At 43.7% G+C, this 21819-nt stretch overlaps 1 protein-coding gene and 1 pseudogene across 3 annotated transcripts in view; one reads left to right on the forward strand and one right to left on the reverse strand.

Annotated features, from left to right (window-relative positions):
* The window catches only part of ZNF527 (zinc finger protein 527), a 35441-nt gene extending 22084 nt beyond the window's left edge, over window positions 1–13357 (forward strand). For all 3 annotated transcript variants that reach the window (XM_059666715.1, XM_059666714.1, XM_059666716.1), the window contains one exon: window positions 8669–13357. In XM_059666715.1, coding sequence (XP_059522698.1) covers window positions 8669–10158 — 1490 coding nt within the window. In that variant the 3' untranslated portion in view covers window positions 10159–13357. The remainder of the gene's footprint in view (window positions 1–8668) is intronic.
* A 118-nt stretch (window positions 13358–13475) lies between these two features.
* Window positions 13476–21309, reverse strand: LOC132216247 (sal-like protein 4; annotated as a pseudogene).
* Between the last annotated feature and the right edge of the window lie 510 nt (window positions 21310–21819).

The following is a 21819-nucleotide window of genomic DNA, read 5'->3' on the forward strand; positions in this document are numbered from 1 at the left end:
GCCCCCTCCTGGGATTGAACCCACAACCCGGGCATGTGTCCTTGACCAGAATCTAACCCGGGACCTTTCAGTCTGCACTCTATTCACTGAGCCAAACTGGGTAGGGTTTTTTTTATGGTTTCCATGTCCTCCTTTATGCTTTCTATTTCTTTGTTTAAGTTCTCACTGAGCTCCTCCATTCTCCTAAGTTCTTTGAGCATCCTTACAACTACTGTTATGAACTCTGTAGATTGCTTGCCTCTATTTCATTTAGTTCTTTTTCTGGTGACTTCTCCTTTTCTTTCAAGGGGCATATTTCTTTGTGTCTTTATTTTGATTGCCTCTCTGTATTTGTTTTTGTGTATTAGATAGATCTGCTATGTCTCCCAGTCTTTGTATGGTAGCCTTATGTAGTTTGTGTTGTGTAGGGCTCATTAGTGCAGTTTCCCTTATCACCCAAGTAAGGTACTCCAGGAATATCCTTTGTGTGGGTAATGTGATCTCTCCTGTTATAGTTGAGTGATTATTGGTCTTGGCCCCTTTGTGAAATGGTTCAACCCTCAGGTTGGCTGACTGTGCGGATAGACCCTGACCATAGTGTATGAGCTGCTGTGTGGGTTGTAAACACACAAAGCACAATTCACCCAAGCACTGTCTGGTGCTGCCAAGATTTCCCTTGGGATGTGTTACTAGTGGAACTTATTGGGTTCTACTCTGATGTGGTGTGAAGTCCACTACCAGGTGTGTTGGTTCTGGGGCCTCTTGAGAGGGACTCTGGTGCAGGTCAATGTCAGATGCTGCCTGTAATCAATCCTGGGCTACCTGTCTGGAGTTACCAGGGGATCTGCAATTTGTGACTGTTTCTCCTGGGCCTGGCTTTGGGTTGGTAGGGTCAAGCTGTGTACCAAGTTCAGCTTCTATCAGGTCATAGCCTAGGGGCTGGTCCAAAGCCTAAGCAAAAGGTCCAAGCCACCCGATATCCGCCTCCACCTGTTGACTACTCTGCCATCACCTGAGGCTTCCTGGACTTCCTCCAGAGCCTTCTGATCAAAGTCTGTAGAGTATGCCCAGGCTGGCCACAGCCTACAGTCTACTCCACAATGTGCAAGCTCAGCAGGGTGGAGCAACAGCAGATTCAGAGGATGGGGCTGGTAGATCTCCTCTTTGGGGATGGTACCAGTCAGGCACTTAAGGGCAGGAATAGTGGCCCCTACTCAAGAGCTATACCACTCAATCTCTGTCCTAGTCTGCAGCCTTAACTCTCCAAGAAAGAGTGCTGCACAGGTCCAGGCTGGGTACAGCCAGCAGACTTTTCTGCAGGGCATGAGCTTGGCAGGGTGGGGCCACTGAGAGTTGGGATGTTGGGGCTAATGTGTCTCCTGTTTGGGGCATGGCACTCATCAGGCACTTGATGGGGGAATGGCCCCTGTTTCAGAGCCACACAATTCAGCATCTGTCCAAATCTCCAACAAGAGCTCTTCAGTAAAAAGTACAGAAGTCCTGGCTGGGTGCAGCTAGCAGATGCCTCTGCAGGGCATGAGCTTGGTAGAGCAGGACAATCAGTAGTTGGAAGGATCCGGGACTAGTGGGCCCCACTGGGATGTGCACCAGTGGCGCACAGGGCAGAAAATGTCCCCCACTTTGGAGCCACACAACTCGTTGTCTGAATCTCTGACAAGACCTCCACAAGGACAAAAGTGCACCAACGGGCATGAGCTCTGCAGGGTAGGACTATCAGGAATCAGAAGGACAGGGTTAGTGCATTCCCCCATGCTGGTGCTATATGGATATGAGTGCTTGACCCAGGGAAGATGGCATCTCAGTGTGGTGTGGGTTAAGGACTCAGCACACTTGGAGGCTGATACTCCAGATCTCTCTTTGGGGTCATGTAACCCAGTTCTCTGTATGACTCCAGTTTTCTCTGAATCACCTTCCCCAATCAGAGCTTTGGATGGGTGGCTGAGAATGAGATTTTGTGTACTGGCCTTTTAAGAAAGCACCTGGGATTTTAGCAGACTCCCATCTCTCCCTGGTGGGCAGAATCCCCACTGGTTTTCAGTCTGATGTTTAATATGCTCCTCTTCCTGGGTCTAGTGCTCCAGGCTGAGAAACATGGCATGGGGTTGAGACCCCACACTCCTCAGAGGGAAACTGCTATTGAGAGATCCCTTGGGATAATCAACCACCACATGTGGGTGCAGGGACAGCCCTTTCAGCATTTCAGCCTTTCTTACCAGTCACTGTGTAGCTTCTTCTGTAAATCCTTGATTATAACACTTCTGTTCAGCTAGCCTTCAGTTGGTTATTCAGGTTGATTGATCTATAATTCAGTTGCAAATATGGTTTGGCCCTGGGAGGAGATGAGTATAGCTTCCACCTACACTGCAGTCATCCTGGATTTCCCTGCTTTATACACTTCTTAATTGCTTGGCTATTTCATAAGAAATACTATACCTATTTAAAAGAGAAAAGAAAAAATGTTATAGAGCTCAGCTATAGCTCTCACACAGATCCAAATTGATATAAAAATCCTTCTATGTGTTTTTCCCAGTATATTCCCTTCAACCAGCTATGGTCTGGATGGGGGATTCATGCTCCTCTTTGCTGTGTTCTTCTCTGCATCCTATAAGTTTTCTTATTCTTCAAGTAATAGAGAATTTACAAATCACAGTAGTTCAGTTTTTTCACATGGATTTTAATGGGAGGAAAGTCTAAAATGCAAGACTTAGTTCATTTTATTAGTTTATTTTATGCAAGGTCTTAGAAACTTATATTATTTATCTTTTTTCCATGATTCCTTCAACATAATTTTATAAGTTCAGAAATAAAATCTTCATAGACTTCTGATTAAAATTGACTTAATGTAAATGAACTTGGGGTGAACAAGCATCCTATCTAATAAAAGAGAAACATGCAAATTGACCATAACCCCAACACCCTTCCCATTGGCTAATCATCAGGATATGCAAATTAACTGCCAACCAAGATGGCGGCCGGCAGCCACGCAGCTGAAGCGAACAGGAGGCTTGCTTGCTCCAGTGATAGAGGAAGCCAACGTTCCCGGCCTGCTGCTGCTGGGCTCTGAGCTTGCACTCTAAGCAACTATGTTGCAATTATAGAAGCTAAACAAGCTCCAGAGACCTGCTTTCAGCCAGCTTCAGCCTAAGAGCTTAGAGATGCTGTGATGGCAACAGAGTTTCAATTATAGAATCTAAACAAACCTAGAAACCTGCTTTCAGCCCTCAGAGCTGGAGCTGGCTCTCAGCTCCAGTGACAGCTATAGAAGGTAAATAAATCCCAGAATAAAAAAGAAAAAGAAAAAAAGGAGAGGCTGGGAGCTTAAGTTGCCCTCCAGCCTGAAAATGGCTCTCAGGCCTTCACCCAGACTGGCCAGGCACCCCAGTGGGGACCCCCACCCTGAAGGGGGTGTGACCAGCTGCAAACAGCCTTCAGCCCTTCATCCATGCTGGCCAGGCACCCAAGCGGGACCCCCACCCTGATCCGGGACACATTCAGGGCAAACCAGCCGGCCCCCACCCATGCACCAGGCCTCTATCCTATACTACAGGCAGGGCGGGACAACGCGAGCTGCCATCCGGGCCCCATGTGCAGCCCTGGGCAGCGGGGCATAAGCCCGCCCCCAGCCAGGACCCCTGTGTGCCACCTGAGCTCCCAGCCGGGACCCCCATGCCACCTAAGCCCCGCACTGCTAAGCCCCACCCCCAGCCGGGACCCTATGACTATTGGAGAGCAGGAAAGTGCCACTGGGCCCTGGGTCGCTGTGGTGATCCAGCCATCAGTAAGTAGAAAAGTGCGACCTGTAGGCAGCCCCCAGCTGTGCCTTCTTCCCGGTTGCCATGAGGATCCGGGAGCAGGAAAGCAAGCCTGGCCTGTGGGCAGCCCCAAACTTTCCCTGCTCCCCGGTCGCCATGGTGATCTGGGAGCAGGAAAGCAAGCCTGGCCTGCAGGCAGCCCCAAGCTGGGCCTGATACGGAGCAGGAAAGCCCAGCCTGCTTCCCGGTCGCCATGGAGACCTGGGAGTGGGAAAGCCCGGCCTGTGGGCAGCCCCCAGCTGGGCCTGCTCCCCAGTCGCCATGGCGATCCAGGAGCAGGAAAGCCCGGGTTGTAAGCAGCATCCCCGTCCTGGACATAGCTCAAGGGAGAGTACAACATACAGTGGAAGCCAAGAGCCTGAGAGATCAACCCAGAGGGGCTCCTGCTCCAAGCCTCCATGGTGTGCAGGCCCCCAGCAGACACACACACACACACACACACACACACACACACACACACACACTGCCTGCTCTGAGCCTCCAATGTGGCTGGGGACAGACCCTCAGTGGGGACACATACACACGGGACGTCTGTTCCAAGCCTCTGCTGCCAGACTGTGGCCATCAGTAGGACATCCACTGAGGGCTCCCAGACTGTGAGAGGGGCAGGCTGGGCTGAGGGAACTCCATCCCCCAGTGCATGAATTTCATGCACCGGGCCTCTAGTATATTTATATTTTTTCATTTGGTGCAGTTATATCTTATATTTTTATTTAAATCTCCTTTAAAATATTTTTATAGGAGCTTTTAAGAATTTCTATATACCACATTCCCTCTCTCTTCCAATTAATTATATACCAATTGTAATCTTTATTCATTGTCTTCACTTCAAATTTTCTTCCATTGTCTTGCCACTTGCAATCTGACTTCTATAACCGTTTAGTTTGCTAAATCCAGGTGCCTTTCTTCATTTTTATATTACCCAGCTTAATGAAATATATAAAATAGTTCTGCCCATGATTCTTATCCTCTGTCCAAATCTGTATTCGGTTTCTCTTTTCCTTTAAGTGGCTCCTGTTCCTAATTTTCCTGTCTTTTCTTCATTTAACTGTAAGATCTTTGTTATATTAATCTGGTTCTCTATCCAGTGCTGTCTAATAGAACATTCTGTGATGATGGAAGTGTGTTTCCCAACACATGCCATGTTTGGCTATTGAACACTTAAAATATGGCTAGGTGTGACTGAGAATCTGAATTTAAAATATTTTTAAATTAATTTAAATTGTCATATGTGGTTAGGGACTACCGTATTGGACAGCATAACTTTATCTAGTCTTTTACTGAAGGAGATCCCATCTGTAAGTCTGTGCGCCATTAGTCAGTTTATTCACTGGAACATATTTGGGCATTAGCAGCAAACTCCCTCCTTCTTAAGATTTCCCTATAAGGTACATGTCTCCAGAGTTTGTTTATTAAAATCTTTATTGTTGAAAGTATTACATATGTCCTCTTTTTCCCCCCTTTGACTCCTTATAGCCCACCCCTGTTCCCCAACATAGGCCTCCTCCACCCTATTGTCTGTGTCCATGGGTTATGCATATATGCCTACAAGTTCTTTGGTTGATCTCTTCCCTTTCATCCTCCCACTCCCACCTTCCCTCTGAGATTCGACAGTCTGTTCCATGCTTCTATGACCCTGGCTCTATTTCATTCAATATTTTATTTTGTTCATTAGATTCCACATATGAGTGTGATCATGTGATACTTGTCTTTTTCTGATTGGCTTATTTCACTTAGCATGATACTCTCCAGGTTCTTCCAGACTGACTCAAAGAGTAAGAGACTCTTCTTTTTTACTGCTGTATCACAGCTTTTTTAGTTACTCATCTACTGATGAGTACTTGGGCTGTTTCCAGGTCTTAGCTACTGTAAATTGGGATGCTATGAACATAGGGGTGCATATATTCTTTCTCATTGATGAATTGGGTCTCTTTGGGTAAATTCCTAGAAGTGGGATCACTGGATCAAATGGCATTTCCATTTTTTTTCTTCAGGAAACTCCATGCTGTTTTTCCATAATGGCTGCACCAGTCTGCATTCCCACCAACAGTGTCCTATTTTCCTGTCTTTTCTTCATTCAACTGTAAGATCTTTGTTATATTAATCTGGTTCTCTATCCAGTGCTGTCTAATAGAAGATTCTGTGATGATGGAAGTGTGTTTCCCAACACACTACCCATGTTTGGCTTTTCTCCATATCCTCGCCAGCACTTGTCATTTGTTTTGTTGATGGTAGCCATTCTAACGGTGTGAGATACCTCATTGTAATTTTAATTTGTATCTCTCTGATGATCAGTGACTTTGAGCATTTTTTCATATGTCTCTTGGCCATCTGTATGTCCACTTTGGAGAAGTGTCTATTTAGGTCCTTTGCACATTTTGTAATTGGATTGTTTGTCTTCCTTTTGTTAAGTTGTATGAATTCCTTATATGTTTTGGATATTAAACCTTTATCAGATGTTCCATTGCCAGATATGTTCTCCCATATAGTGGGCTCCCTTTTCATTTTGTTGATAGTTTCTTTTGCTGTGCAGAAGCTTTTTATTTTAATGTAGTCTAACTTGTTTATTTTCTCCTTAGTTTCCTTTGTTCTAGGAGATGCATCTGCAAACATATTGCTGCGAGAAACGTCTGAGATTTTGCTGCCTTTGGTTTATTCTAGGATTTTTATGGTTTCACGCCTTACATTTAAGTCTTTTATCCATTTTGAGTTTATTATTGTGTATGTTGTGAATTGATGAACTAGTTTTATTTTTTTTTGCATATATCTGTCCAGTTTTCCCAGCACCAGTTATTAAAGGGACTGCCTTGACTCCATTGTATGTTCTTGCCTCCTTTGTCAAATATTAATTGAGCATAATGGATTGGGTCAATTTCTGGAGTCTCTGTTCTGTTCCATTGATCTATATGCCAATAGAATCTCCTGGGTTTCAAACTAGATTCACATCTAATACGACCTTTTCCTCTTCCAACAGTATACATAAGCCTACTTACTATGTAGTTCTGAATGGATTCCAGTTTGATCATACCTTGAAATTTTTGCTACAGCATTTTGCTGCCTAAGTCAAGAATATTCTCTTTTTTTAAGAGGGTGGTTGGAGCTCCAGGAACCTCAGAATCTCCTATACCAGAAATGTCTGTAGTATCCTCCCATCAAGCTTCTTTTATTCAGCACTGTGAGGGAATGACACCTGTTTCAGAGCCACATAATTCAGTGTTTGTCAAAATCTCCAACTAGATATCTTTGGTAAAAAGCACACCACAAGTTCTGGTTGGGTGCAGCTAGCAGGGACTATTAGGTGTTGTATAAAGCTGCTATTTTCCTGGAGTAGAGATTTATTCTTAGTAAGAGGGACTGTAGTGTTCATGAGAGATAGATACAAGAGAAGAGGAGAATGGATGAGGAAACAAATAGTTGTACTTCTGTAGAAAGAAAGATCAACAGTGTGGACCTAACAGAGGATAAGTGAACAAAGCCCGCTCAGGCCTGGGTTGAGATAGGAGTCCAAGTAGGATAATATCCATGGCTGTACTTAGGAAGAACTAACTGGTGGCTCTGTTTGAAGAAGAGAGTATAAAGGTACAGATGAACAATATGTTCTTGCGTTCCAATTTTGTGCTGACTTAGTATGGAGGCAGCTTTATTTTCAGCAGATGGTAAACAGTTCATGGAAAAGGCTGTATCTAATTAACCCCAAAATACTAACATGTGTAGTTCTAAAATGATCACTAAGTACTTCAAAACATGAAAATGACTCCATCATGGAAATCATTATTATATTTTGGAAACTTTATCAAAGCCTTGAAAATCATTTTGTTGATGGAGCTTGAATATGAAAATCAAGCTCATAATCCCTGGGAATTATGAGCTTTGATAGCTGTTTGCAGACTATACTTAACTAAGATAGAGAGTTTTGATTTCTGATTTTCTGACATGTATACTACTCATAATCAGTATCATTCTAACTAATTCTTTATGTGGCATATTGAATTTTTATGCACAGTATTTTATCTTTCTCAATAGAGTTTTTAAAAAGAAGGACCTGTGTCTCAGACTTTTTTCTCCTCTATTAGGTGCTCTAGTAGTAGATTCTAAATAGATGAATATATCATTTGATTATTGTGGTGTGTCAGTAAAAGGACTTTCTCATTTTACTCTTTTTGAGATCATTTTTTTAAACAATAGTTTTCTTTCTCTTTTATATCAACCAGTATCCTCTCCTGAAAATATCAAGTATGTACTCTGAAGCATCATTTTTCTCTCAATATTGATAAATGCTGACTTCTAGATTCCTTCTAGACACTTATGGGGGAAAAAATTTCCCCCTCTGGTTTGATAAAATTTTAGAAGTTGTTGAGCATTTTGTCAGGATTCATAGATTGAACAAAATGCTGCCATTGTCCTAGATACTGGATGCAACAGTAAGGAGAAAAAGAAGTAAACAATCCCTACCCTTGTGGATATTTTCATCTTATGAATAGGACTGGATAGTGCAGGATGGACTGGAGACTTTAAAGACTAGAGACAGGGAAACTGTGATTATGATCTACACAGTTGTCTCCAAATATTTATCTTTTTGGCACTTAATTTTGTCTACTTCTTGATGTCCTGCATTTAACCTGTTTCCCCAGTCACCTCCTCCTCATTACCAGCACATATACCTTCCTCTAGAAGCTCTCTTCATTCTTTGTTCTTTCTTTGTATTTTGTTTATATTGCATAACCTAATTTGAGAGATGTCAGAACCATGTGCTTTCTTTCCTTATTCCTCCAATTAATTCTTCAATTTCTTCTATAATAGTTTACTTTCTCCTTGCAAAGGATAAAAGATAAATTTTCTTTCTTTATATTTTTCAGACTTGGAGTCTTGGTATGAAATTAAGGAATTATCTCCAAAATGGTACATTGATGATGAAGAGGAAATATCTCAGAGCATAGTAATGGAGAGACTTATAAGTCATGACATTGAATGCTTGGGTTTCAGAAAAACTTGGAAATATAAGTGTGAATTTGAGAAGCGGCATGGAAATCAGGAGAGGCATTTCAGGCAAGTGGCAAGTCTTAAGGAAATCTATGCTATGAAAAGAGACAATGGCTATAATAATTCTGAAAGAAGTATTATCTTGAAGTCAGTACTTTTAACACAACAGAGGGTTCCCACAGTACAGCCAGTACATCAATTTGATATTTATGATCAAATGTTCCCCCCAAATTCAGTCCCAGTGGAGCACAAAAGACGTGCTGAGAAGGAATCTTTAATAGGTAATGAATATGAAAAATTTAACCAGAGTTCATACCTTAGTAAAGCTAGAGGAATTCCTCCTGGGGAAAAACATTATGAAAGTAATGATTTTTCAAATCTCTTAAGTTTCCACTCATTATTTACTCAACGTCAAACAACACATTTTGGAAAATTACCCAATGAATGTTGCAATGCCTTTAGCTGTTACTCATTCTTTACTCAACCTCAGATAATTCACAGTGCAGAGAAACCTCATGCATGCAATGACTGTGGAAAAGCCTTTAACCATGACTTCTTTCTCAGTGAACATCAGAGAACTGATATTGGAGAGAAAACATATGAATGTAAGGAATGTAACAAAGCCTTTAGACAGAGTGCACATCTTGCTCAACATCAGAGAATCCACACTGGAGAAAAACCCTTTACATGCAATGAATGTGGAAAGGCCTTTAGTCGTTTTGCCTTCCTTGTTGAACATCAAAGAATTCACACAGGAGAGAAACCATATGAATGTAAGGAATGTAACAAAACCTTCAGACAGAGTGCACATCTTAATCAACATCAGAGAATTCACACTGGAGAGAAACCCTATGAATGTAATCAGTGTGGAAAAGCCTTTAGCCGACGCATAGCCCTTACTCTGCATCAAAGAATTCATACAGGAGAGAAACCCTTTAAATGTAATGAATGTGGGAAGACCTTTGGCTATCGCTCACACCTTAATCAACATCATAGAATTCATACTGGAGAGAAGCCCTATGAGTGCATCAAATGTGGGAAGTTTTTTCGAACTGATTCACAACTTAATCGACATCATAGAATTCATACTGGAGAGAGACCTTTTGAATGCAGTAAATGTGGGAAAGCCTTTAGTGATGCTTTAGTTCTAATTCATCATAAGAGAAGTCATGCAGGAGAGAAACCCTATAAATGTAACAAATGTGGGAAGGCCTTCAGTTGTGGCTCATACCTTAATCAACATCAGAGAGTTCATACTGGGGAGAAACCCTATGAATGCAATGAATGTGGGAAAGCTTTCCATCAGATCTTGTCCCTTAGGCTACACCAGAGGATTCATGTTGGAGAAAAACCCTATAACTGTTAATGAATGTGGGAATGATTTTAGCTATGCCTTAGCCCTTAGACAGCATCAGTAAATTCATAATTAAACTCTCTGATTATAACAAGGACTAGAGGCGTGGTGCATGAATTTGTGCACCAGCGGGTCCCTCGGCCTGGCCTGCGGGATTGGGCGGAAACCAGCTCTCCGACACCCGCCGAGGGGTCCCGGATTGTGAGAGGGTTCAGGCCAAGTCAAGGGACCCCACCAGTGCACGATCAGGGCCAGGGAGGGATGTGGGAGTTTGGCCAGCCAGGGAGGGGCCACGGGAGGGCACCAGGGCATGTCTGGTCTGTCTCGTTCAGTCCCGATCAGATGGACCCCAGCAGCAAGCTAATCTATGTGTCAGAGCGTCTGCCCCCTGGTGGTCAGTGCATGTCATAACAAGTGATAGAGTGGCCTTAGCATATCATCAGCATATTATGCTTTGATTGATTGAACGGCCGATCATGGCCAGACATGTACCATATTAGGCTTTTATTATATAGGATAAGAAAGAGAACCTTTAGTCACCACTAAGTCCTTATTAAACAAATATCAGTAACTTATTTGGTTGGTATTCCATGAATGTAGTACATATGGAAAAGTTTCAGTTCATGAGCATCCTTTATTTGAAATAGCCTGAGTAGTAGATAAGTTACTTTGTGATATATTACTATGCCTTGAGACTTTCCTCCCCATAAATGCATATGATTCTGGTGCCATTATTAATCAGTGAAAGCAGTGTATTGGTCATAGGCTGACCAGTTATTATTTTCCTCAACCTAGCAATTAAGGGATTAATAGCCCTGTCTAGATCAATAGAGCCAGAGGGTAAGTATTATTATGGGTAGTAAAAGAAATTGCAAAGTTTCAAGGATTTAGTAAGGTTACAAACTCATCAGCAGTTTTCTTTGCCATTACATGAGAAAAGCTTTTCCAAGACAAACAACACAGAGGAAAGTGGAGCTGAGAGACAGAAATGTGATGACATTGTTTGATCTCTTGGATCCAGTCATGTCTGAAGTCTATGCCATCTTTCACTTTTTCATTTTTGTGATCCAATACATTTCTTTCCTTTTTTTTTTCTTTAGTTAATTTGAATTGTATTTTTGTCTTTTGGAATTAGAGTCCTTACGCATATATTGTATGTTTTCTACTTATGTAAGAAAGCCTTGATTTAAAAAAATATATATCTTTTTATTGATTTCAGAGAGAAAGGGAGAGGGGGAGAGAGAGATAGAAACATCAATGATGAGAAAGAATCATTGATCAGCTGCCTCCTGCACGCCCCCTACTGGGGATCAAGCCTGCAGCCTGGGCATGTGCTCTGACTGGGAATCAAACTGTGAACTCCTGGTTCATAGATTGGTGCTCAACCACTGAGTCACACTGGCTGGGTTTGATTTTTTTATATTGCATAATTATTTATCCTAAGGAGAAACTCTGATATAACAAATATATCAAAGTTGAATACAAAGTAGTCATAAAATTGAGAGAATTACTTCATTTTATTAGTTGATAAAAATTAATTTTGTATTATTCTGTTTCACAATAGGGATGAATTTTTTTTTTACCAGTGCATTGTGTTTATTTTTATATTTACAGGCAAAGGACTATAACAGGATACTTCTTAGTTAAATGTACTTATAATATTGTAGAATTACTTTTCTTAAGGCAAAGCTGATGCAAGGAAACTTTTTTTTAAATAAAGTAATACAATGTCAATACACACAACAACATGGAAAATCTCATTATGCTAAATGAAAGAAGTCAAATACAAAGATTGCCTGCACTATGGTTTCATTTAGGGGAAATTACTGAAAAGGCAAAAAATTCACCTAGTGACACTCTTTATCAGGCTTTTGTATAAGGAATTAAAAACATTTGTGATAGTGACTCACCATGGGCCTTCAAAGAAAGAATGACTAGCTAAGAGAATAACGGATCTATTGGTTTAATGAATGACCCCCCCTTTTTTTTTTTGAGGGGAAAAATACCAAAATTTATTTTCCAACAGTCAGCATCAGCAGGTAAAACTACAAGGTTTTCTCCGTAGATTGTACATTCACAAGGCATAACAGTGAGAAAGCCTCTGGCATGTCCTCTGTAACAATATCCACTTCACAGTGTAAACAGGTTCTAGTATTGTGTTCATTTACAATTTCAGAAGGAAAGGCACAACTTGGCAAAATAATATATATATTTTTTTATCCTGAAGTCAGCTGCAATAACTCAGAGACCATCTTTTGATACACATTTTGATGTACATTTCCACATTGAGGGGAAAGACTCAGAAACCAGGGTCTTTCCTTCTTCTTCCTCATTAAACCATCAGAGCAAAGTTTCAGCATTTGCTTATTATATATGCAAGAAAAGGATTAAAAAAATTACAAAACATCTTGAAGGTCCAGCCGCTCCCACCAATACATCAACTCTTAGGCTTAAGACAGGGACTGGGAACACTTTCAGCGGTCATAAAATAGGAAAAGAGAAACTAAAGCTACAAAAATAAAAAATAAATGAGGTAGATAAATTAAAGCTTTCATACCCAGGACTCACCTGTTCCAACTTTGTAACCTTCATGCAGTACTCACGGGGGAAAAGAATTTTCACAATTACTTGGTATAAGTCACATCAAAATTTTTATAAAAATTGGTATGTGAACCTCTTATCAGAAACATACCCTCCATGAGTTTCTTCAATAATGAAAGACTCATTTCTTCGCTAGAGTAGGCACTGGTGAACTAAATCAAGTCACCTGAGGTCCCCTGCTCAGGTGCCCACCTGTCCTGGTGTTCAGGAAGACGGCATCTGGAAGCAGGGAAGATATTGGCACTCTTAGGGCTCCAACTGAACTGTATTTCAACAAACAGCAACACACACATTGACTCCCGAGGGACTAAGATCATCCATTGGAGGGCATCCTACTCACAGTCCCAAGGTTGAAGTAATTTTGTAATTCCACACCTTAGTTAATAATAAAAAGAAAGTACATTCAAAAAGGAAACAAAACAAAAGATGGGTGCAGGGTTGAGGGACATACAAAGCAGGCCACCAAGGACGACAGACCTAGTCCATTTACCCGCACACAGTCCCAGAAGTATGCAGCTCCCCCTCCCCAGTTAGGCTAAGCAGTTTCTTTCCCATCATGGTTTAGTAAGTTCCAACTTGAAACAGGGGACAATCTTTGGACATAGTTCCTCTAGCTTGTACAAAGTCTTCATATATACAGTTTGTCTCAAGTAACAAAGCCACTTTGCAAGACCTGCTTTTTCCAAAATTAAAAAAAAAATACTAGTCTGTATTTGTTTTAGTATGTGTGTGGTTTTGTTTTTTAGCAAAGCAGCATAGCAACATGGTGATTGTTGGACGTGCCTGAGGTTGTGGTCACAACTGTAAACATTTGCACATCAGTAAAAAAACAAACAGGAGGAGATTGGTTTTTAAACAACAACAACGACAAAAACAAAAGATCCAGTTCAAGCGGTAACTCTGCATTTCTCCTTCACACGGGCTCTCCCGTCGCTTAGCTGACCGCAATCTTGTTTTCCTCCAGGAAGTGAGGGAACTGGTGTTTGGGGACGCTGTCAGCAGCAACCGGCTTTTCCATGTCGCTGCTAACCGACTGGGAGCCATCGATCTTGGAGACGATGGTATTGCTGACAACGGAGCTGGCACCCAAGGACACCGGGAAAGTTGGGATGCCTCCGCTCTGGATCACTGAGATCTCGTTGGTCTTCATGGCCAGACCACCGTTGAGCATGGTGGTGTACTGGTTCCACACAACAGGGGCCATGTTCACTGAAGGGGCCATGATTTCCTTGGGAAGCACCTCTGGGACCCTCTTTGTGTCTGTTCTTAGAAGAGCCATGGTGTTCTCGATGGCCAGCTTCCTCCCGTGGCGCGCGGAGCTGTTATTGGCACCATGCGTCATATAGTGAACCTTCAAGTTGCCTTTGGTGGTGAAAGCTCGCCCACACGAAAGGCTTCTCCCCAGTGTGAGTCCGCTCTGAGGGCGCTGAATCTGGAGGGCGCTGGCTGACAAGAAGTTCTTCCCGTACCACGTGCAGGCGTGTTGCTTGCCCTGGCGGCCTGGCTGGGCCGCCAGCAAAGGTGCCATGCCTGGGGACATGGTCGCGCGTCCAAATGCACCAGGAACTTCCACTTTGACATAGGTTGGCTGGGCTCAGACAAATGCTGCTCCAACACTTGTGCCTGTAGAGGGTGGCCTCATCTTTGGGTTTGACATCCACCGGGGACACGTTGGGTGGCTTCCCTTTCCCTTTCTTAGATGGGTCTAACGCCATCGTGGAGAAAGGGCTCTGAAAAACACAGAGCTTGGGGTCGGGGGTAGCAAAGCACCGGGGATGCGGTTTGGGAGCACCCTTGTCCCATCCAGCCTCAGGGCGAAGGACAGCAGCCCCGGGGACACCGAGCTGGTGGTGGAAGGGATGCTTGTGTGAGGTAGCTTGGCTTGTTTCAAGGTGTCCAGGGACAGACCTTGGCTTCCGGTTTCTGGCTGAGCAAAGCCACGGCTGCAGAGACCTACTGGGACACATGGCTGCCTAAGGTCTTCAGGGTGTCAGCTCCCGCTGCGCCGGAGTGGAGGGCATGGGCAGCCCACATGTTCACCTGGACTCGGATCTGCTCGGTGAACTGGATCTGCTGTAGCTGCTGCTGCTGCAGACACAGGATCTGCTCCAGGACCCACGGGATGCTGTTAGCACCGGGCAGGGGGGCGGGCAGCGCGAATGCGCTCTGCTGAGTCACTGCCCCCTTGGTGCCCCATAGTGCTTGAAGAGTGACGTTAGTGTTGGCCACTTTGCCTTTGGGTAAATAGCTTAAGTCCTGGGCTGTGGGTGGCAGGGCGGGCTCTGTCTTTAAGTACAGGACAGACTCCGCGCCTGGCTTGGCTTCTCCTTCAGGTCCCCTGAGCTGCTGCCATTCTCCCTGACGGTCCTTAATGCTTGGACTGCGTGGCTGGTGGCTCAGCCCAGCCGCGGAGACGTCTTCGGAAGGCATCGGCTCCTCACTGTTGTTCATGATGAGGACAGGTGGGTGTTTAGTGCAATTTTTCTTAAGTTCTAAGAACTCAGAGACGCTGAAGAACTCTCCGCAGCATTTCTCACAGATGTGAGTCTCCTCCTGACGAGGCCTCTTTACTGCTGCTCGGTCCCCATTCATGTCATCACCAGTCCCGGGGTAGTTCACTGAAGCACCCAGCTCCCCCGCCGCTGGTGCCGCTGTGGCCACGAACCCCGGGGCCAGCTGGGGCGGCGGCTGCGCGCCGTAGTCCTCGTGGTCCTCCTCCGGGTGGATGTGCTGGGGCTTCGCCTGCTTGCGCCTCGTCTTGGTGCGAGCATGGAGGTGCCAGCAGCACCACGGCGACTCGCCTGCTCCACCGCCAGTTCCCGGTGTGGGGAAATTTACCCCCCTCTAATATATGACTCTTCATCTTATAGAAATTATTTGATATTCTGCTCTCAGTGTGGGTTTAAACCTATTTTGTGATAGAATATACTAAGACAGAATTGCAAATGAAGTCTTTTATGAGTGGGTTGTAAACTTCCTTTAAGAAATTTATAGAGTCCCAGCAATCGAAACCTGAGAAACACTACAGTACAGAAGACTGGGATCTTAAGCCAGCCAACGGAACACTTCACTTTTTTAAATTTTTTTATTACTTTATCTCTTTTTTACTTTTTTCTTTGTTTTCCTGTTTTTGCTTGTTGCTTTATTTTCTTTCACATTATTTTTCCATCACTCTATTTTATTTTTATTTGCTATTTTATACCATTTTTGAAATCAATTTTTTGTAAATTTATTATTATTTTTTTCTCGTTCTCTTTCCTCTTATCCACCCATCCCCTTTCTACTTCCTCTATACTGAACTGAGATCCTCCCATATTCATCCAACTCTTAACCTTATCTTCTATATATAAGCTCAGCATCTACAGATTCTGCCCCCAACCTCTTTGCTGGGGGTTTGGTGTTTGTATTTTATTTCTATTTTATTTATTTATTTATTTATTTATTTATTTATTATTGTTTGTTTGTTTTATTTGTTTGTTTATGTATTGGTTCTGTGGTGTTTCCAGCCCTATATATATAATCTCCTTTTCTCCCTTTTCCTTTTCTCTCTTATCTTTTTTGCTCTCTTCAATATCATTTATATTCTCTTTTCTCACCCCTAAGTCTTTTTTCTCAGGTGGTCACTTATAGTGGGGTTATTATTGTCATGAGTACATTTGTGCTTTGGTCCCTTTGTGTTGTGTCTTGTCGAGGTGAATTTTATCCTGTCTGGCCAGGTGCTAGAGAGTGAGCCTCATAACCAGACACCTGGAGAGGAAAATCCATCCACAAATGGGTCAATAACACCCCAGACCCAACTACAGAGGCAGGAAGAAGGCGGCAGTGAGGGAGAGAGCATGGGTCAGTGAGGGACCAAAAGAGGAGTGTGTGGTCATGTGGGATGTGTGTGTGTGTATGTGAGTGAGGCACAGATAGATCCTGCCGGACCTTCGGGGTCAGGCTAAATGGGCTCGCCTAACTAGGCAGCCTCTGCTACCATGTAAGCAGTTCCAGGAGGTCGGCTCATCCTCAGAAGCCTAGCGTTTTTAAGGGGAGAGCTGCTGTAACTGAGAGCCAGGCCTCACCCCCACCCAGAGTGCCCTCAGATAAAACCTGGGACTCTACAGACACCCCTGCCAGGGACCTGCTACCTCGGCTGTGGTCCCATGGTCAACAAGTCTCCAGCCACCTTGGGCGCAAGCTCCTGTGAGTTCTGAAGCGTGTTCCCCTCTGACCTGCCCAATGTCTTAGCCTGGGGCACTGCAACCACGAAGCAGCAGACACGTGAGCAGCCCTCTCCTGTCCAAGGAGGAGCAGCCCTGCGAGCAGCCTACCGCAGGCCTAAGAGCAGAAGCCTCACATGGCCTGCCCCTGTCCAAGGAGCAACAGCTGTCAGCTGTGTGAGTGGCCTGCTCCCTTGTCCGAGGAGCAGCAACCACGTGGCAGCCTGCCCCGTCTGAGGAGTGGCAGCCCCACACAGCCCACCCCCATCCAAGGAGAGCAGCTGCACAGCCCACACCCTCCTCCTGTCTGAGGAGCAGTAAGTGTGCGAGAAACCTGCCCCCATACAAGGAGCAGCAGCTGCATGAGTAGCCTGCCCCCATACAAGGAGCAGCAGCGGTGTGAGCAGCCCATACCCATATGAGGAATAGCATCACCACAAGCAGCCTGCTCTCATTCAAGGATCAGTATCCGCCCAAGCAGCCTCCCCCAGTCCTAGGAGCAGCAGCGACACAAGCAGAGCATCTATGTCTGAGGAGTGGCAGCCCTGCGCAGTCCACACTGGTCCGAGGAGCCACAGACACTCGCAGCCTGCACCGGTCTGATGAGCAGCAGCTGGGTGAGCGGCCTACCCCCATCCGAGGAGCAGCAGACACACGTGCGGCTCGTTCCCACCCAAAGAGAAGCAGCCATGCAAGCAGACAGCCGCCGTACAAGGAGAAGCAGCCTCACGTGCAGCTCACTCCAGCCTGAGGAGCAGCAGCCCCCCGAGCAGCTCGCCCCTGTCCGAGGAGTAGCAGCCACATGAACAGACAGACCGACCACATATGAGAAGCAGCAGCCCTGCACCGCCCACACTGGTCCAAGGAGCAGCAGCCACACGCAGTCTGCACCTGTCTGACGAGCAGCAGCTGGGTGAGCATCCTGCCCGAATCTGAGGAACAGCAGCCGCACAGGCAGCTCACTCCTGCCTGAGGAGCAGCAGCCACACAAGCCGCCCGCCCCCCCATCTGAGGAGCATCAGCTGCACGAACAGCCCACACCCATACGAGGAGCAGTAGCCATGTAAGCAACCTGCCCCTGTCCAAAGAGCGGCAGCCTCACGAGCAGCCCATCCCATCTGAGAAACAGCAGCAGTGTGCAGCCAGCCCTGATCCAAGGAGCAGCAACCATGTGAGCAGTCCACGCCCATCCGAGGAGCAGAAGCCATGTGAACAGCCCACCCCTGTCCAAGGAACAGCAGCTGTGAAAGCCGCCTCACCTACCAGCCAGAGGAGACACCACTGCTGTGAACAGCACCCACCAGAGGAGTTGCTGCCAACTGAGGAGCAGCCACTACTGCGACCACTTGAGGAGCAACTGCAGCCTGAGGAACCACTGCCACCCAAGGAGCAGCCTCTGCACGAATCAACATCTAGATCAGTCGGTGAGACCAAACATGGGTAGACAAAGAAACCCTCAAAGGAAAGAAAAAGAGGAGCGCCAGAAAAGATGCTAAGTGAAACAGAGGCATGCAATATGTTAGAAAAAGAATTCAGAATAAGGGTCCTAGAGTGCATAAACAGGATGGAGGAAAAAAAATCAACAACTTATGTTAGAATCAAGAAGAAATGGATGAAAAAATCAATAACTTATGTAAGAATCAAGAAGAAATGAAGAGTGACATAGCTGCAATAAAGAACACCATGGAAAGTTTCAATAGTAGACTAGGAGAAGCGGAGGACTGAATTAGCGAATTAGAAGACAGGGAAGCAAAACACACCCAAACTGAACTGCAATTGGAGAAAAAAATTAAAAGACAGGAGTATACCTAAGGGAGCTATGGGACAACATGAAACAAAGCAACATACGAATAATAGAGGAGACAGAACAACAGGAAGAGGAACAAGGGTTAGAAAATCTATTTGAAGAAATAATGTCAGAAAACTTCCCTGCAGTGGGGATGAAAAAGGTCACACAAGCACAGAGAGTCCCAAACAAGATGAAACCCAAAGACCCACACCAAAACACATCATAATTACCATGGCAAATGTTCAGGACAAAGAGAGAATCTTAAAGGCTGCAAGAGAGAAACGAAAACTTACATACAAGGGATCTCACATTAGATTATCAAATGATTTCTCAACAGAAAAACATCAGGCCAGAAAAGAATGGACAGAAATTTACAAAGTGATGCAAAGCAAGAGACTAAATCCAAGAATACTCTATCTAGCAAGGCTATCATTCAAAATTGAAGGGGAAATAAGAAGCCTCACAGACAAAAAAAAAAAAAAAAAAAAAAGGCTAAGGGAGTTTATCACCACCAAGCCAGCATTGCAAGAAATGCTTAAGGGACTGGTGTAAAAAGAAGAAATAAGAAGTCCAGAAAGAAAACAGCCACACACAAAAAAATAGAAATGGCTACAAACAAGTACCTTTCAATAATAACTTTAAATGTAAATGGACTAAATGCTCCAATCGAAAGACATTGAGTGCCTGAATGGATAAAAAAAACATGACCCATGTGTTGCTGTCTACAAGAGACCCACCTCAGAATAAGGGACTCACACAGATTGAAAGTGAAGGGATGGAAAAATATCTTTCAGGCAAATGGAAATGAAAAAAAATATGAGGTAGAAATACTTATATCTGATAAAATTGACCTCAAAGTGAAAGCCATAACAAGAGATAGGGAAGGCCACATCATCATACTAAAGAATCGATATAACAAGAGGATATAGCCCTGATAAACATATATGAACCCAATGCAGGAACACCCACATACATAAGAAAACTCCTGGAAGACATCAAGGGAGATATCTACAACAATACAATCATAGTAGGGACTTTAATACACCACTGACATCACTGCATAAATCCTCTAGACAAAATCAGCAAAGAAATAGCAATCCTAAAAGACTCACTAGATCAGATGGACTAATTGACATCTTCAGAACATTTCACCCCAAAGCCACAGAATATATGTTCTTCTCAAGTGCACATGGGACATTTTCAAAATTGACCACATATTGGGTCACAAGCAAAGTCTCCCCAAATTCAAGAAGATTGAAATCATACGAAGTATCTTCTCAGACCACAATGGCATAATATTAGAAATAAACTACAATAAAAACAATCCCAAACACTCAAATACTTGGAACCTGAGGAGCATGTTATTAAATATTGATTGGGTTACCAATGACACCAAAGAAGAAATTTTAAAAATCCTGGAAACTAATGACAATGAAACCACAACAATCCAAAATTTATAGGGAACTCATACAACTTAACAAAAGGAAGATAAACAATCCAATCAAAAAATGGGCAAAGGATCTAAATAGACACCTTTCAAAAGAGGACATTCAGAAAGCCAAGAGACATATGAAAACATGATCAAAGTCACTAATCATCCGAGAGATGCAAATCAAAACAGCAATGAGGTACCATCTCACACCTGTCAGAATGGCTATCATCAACAAATCAACAAACGACAAGTGCTGGAGAGGATGTGGAGAAAAAGGAACACTTGCGCACTGCTGGTGGGAATGCAGACTGGTGCAGCCACTATGGAAGACAGTATGGAGTTTCCTCAAAAAACTGAAAATGGAACTCCCATTTGACCCTGTGATCCCACTTCTAGGAATATATCCCAGGAAACCAGAAACACCAATCAGAAAGGATATGTGCACCCCTATGTTCATAGCAGCACAATTCACCATAGCTAAGATCTGGAAACAGCCTAAGTGCCCATCAGTAGATGAACGGATTAGAAAACTGTGGTACATCTACACGATGGAATACTATGCTGCTCTAAAAAGGAACGAACTCTTACCATTTGCAACGGCATGGATGGAACTGGAGAGCATTATGCTAAGTGAAATAAGCCAGTCAATGAAGGAAAAATACCACATGATCTCACTCATTCATGGATAATAGAGACCATTATAAACTTTTGAACAATAATAGATACAGAGGCAGAGCTGCCTCAAACAGATTGTCAAACTGCAGCGGGAAGGCCGGGGAGGGTGGGGGTGCAGGAGGTAGGGGGGTAAGAAATCAACCAAAGGACTTGTATGCATGCATATAAGCATAACCAATGGACATAAGACACCGGGGGATAGGGGAGGCTAGGGGACTGTCTAGGGCGGGGGGAAAATGGACACATATATAATACCCTTTGTAATACTTTAAGCAATAAAAAAAAAGGGAAAAAAAAGAAAAATAAAAAAGAAAGGGTGTTGGATTTTGTCAAATGCTTTTTCCGCATCAATTGATATGACTGTGTGTTTTTTTCTTTCAATTTGTTTATGTGATGTATCACATTTATTGATTTACGGATATTGTACCATCCTTGCATCCTTGGGATAAATACTGCATGGTCATGGTGTATGATTTTTTTGATGTACTGCTGGATCCGATTTGGTAGGATTTTGTTGAAGATTTTGACATCTATGTTCATGAGGGATATTGGCCTGTAATTCTCTTTCATTGTGTTGTCTTTACCTGGTTTTGGTATTAGGGTGATGCTGGCTTCATAGAATGAGCTTGGAAGTGTTCCTTCCTCTTGAATTTTTTGACATAGTCTGAGGAGAATAGGTTTTAGTTCTTCCTTGAATGTTTGGTAAAACTCCCCTGTGAAGCCGTCTGGCCCTGGGCTTTTGTTTGCTGGAAGCTTTTTGATGACTGCTTCAATTTCTTCCATAGTTATTGGCCTATTGAGATTTTTAGATTCTTCCTGATTTAGTTTTGGAAGGTTGTATTTTTCTAGGAATATGTCCATTTCCTCCAGGTTGTCTAGTGTGTTGGAGTAGAGTTGTTTATAGTATTTTCTAACAATACTTTGTATTTCTGTGGGGTCTGTTGTTATTTCTCCTCTTTCATTTCTGATTTTGA

Source organism: Myotis daubentonii, chromosome 15 (assembly GCF_963259705.1).
Source record: "Myotis daubentonii chromosome 15, mMyoDau2.1, whole genome shotgun sequence".
Classification (NCBI taxonomy): domain Eukaryota; kingdom Metazoa; phylum Chordata; class Mammalia; order Chiroptera; family Vespertilionidae; genus Myotis; species Myotis daubentonii.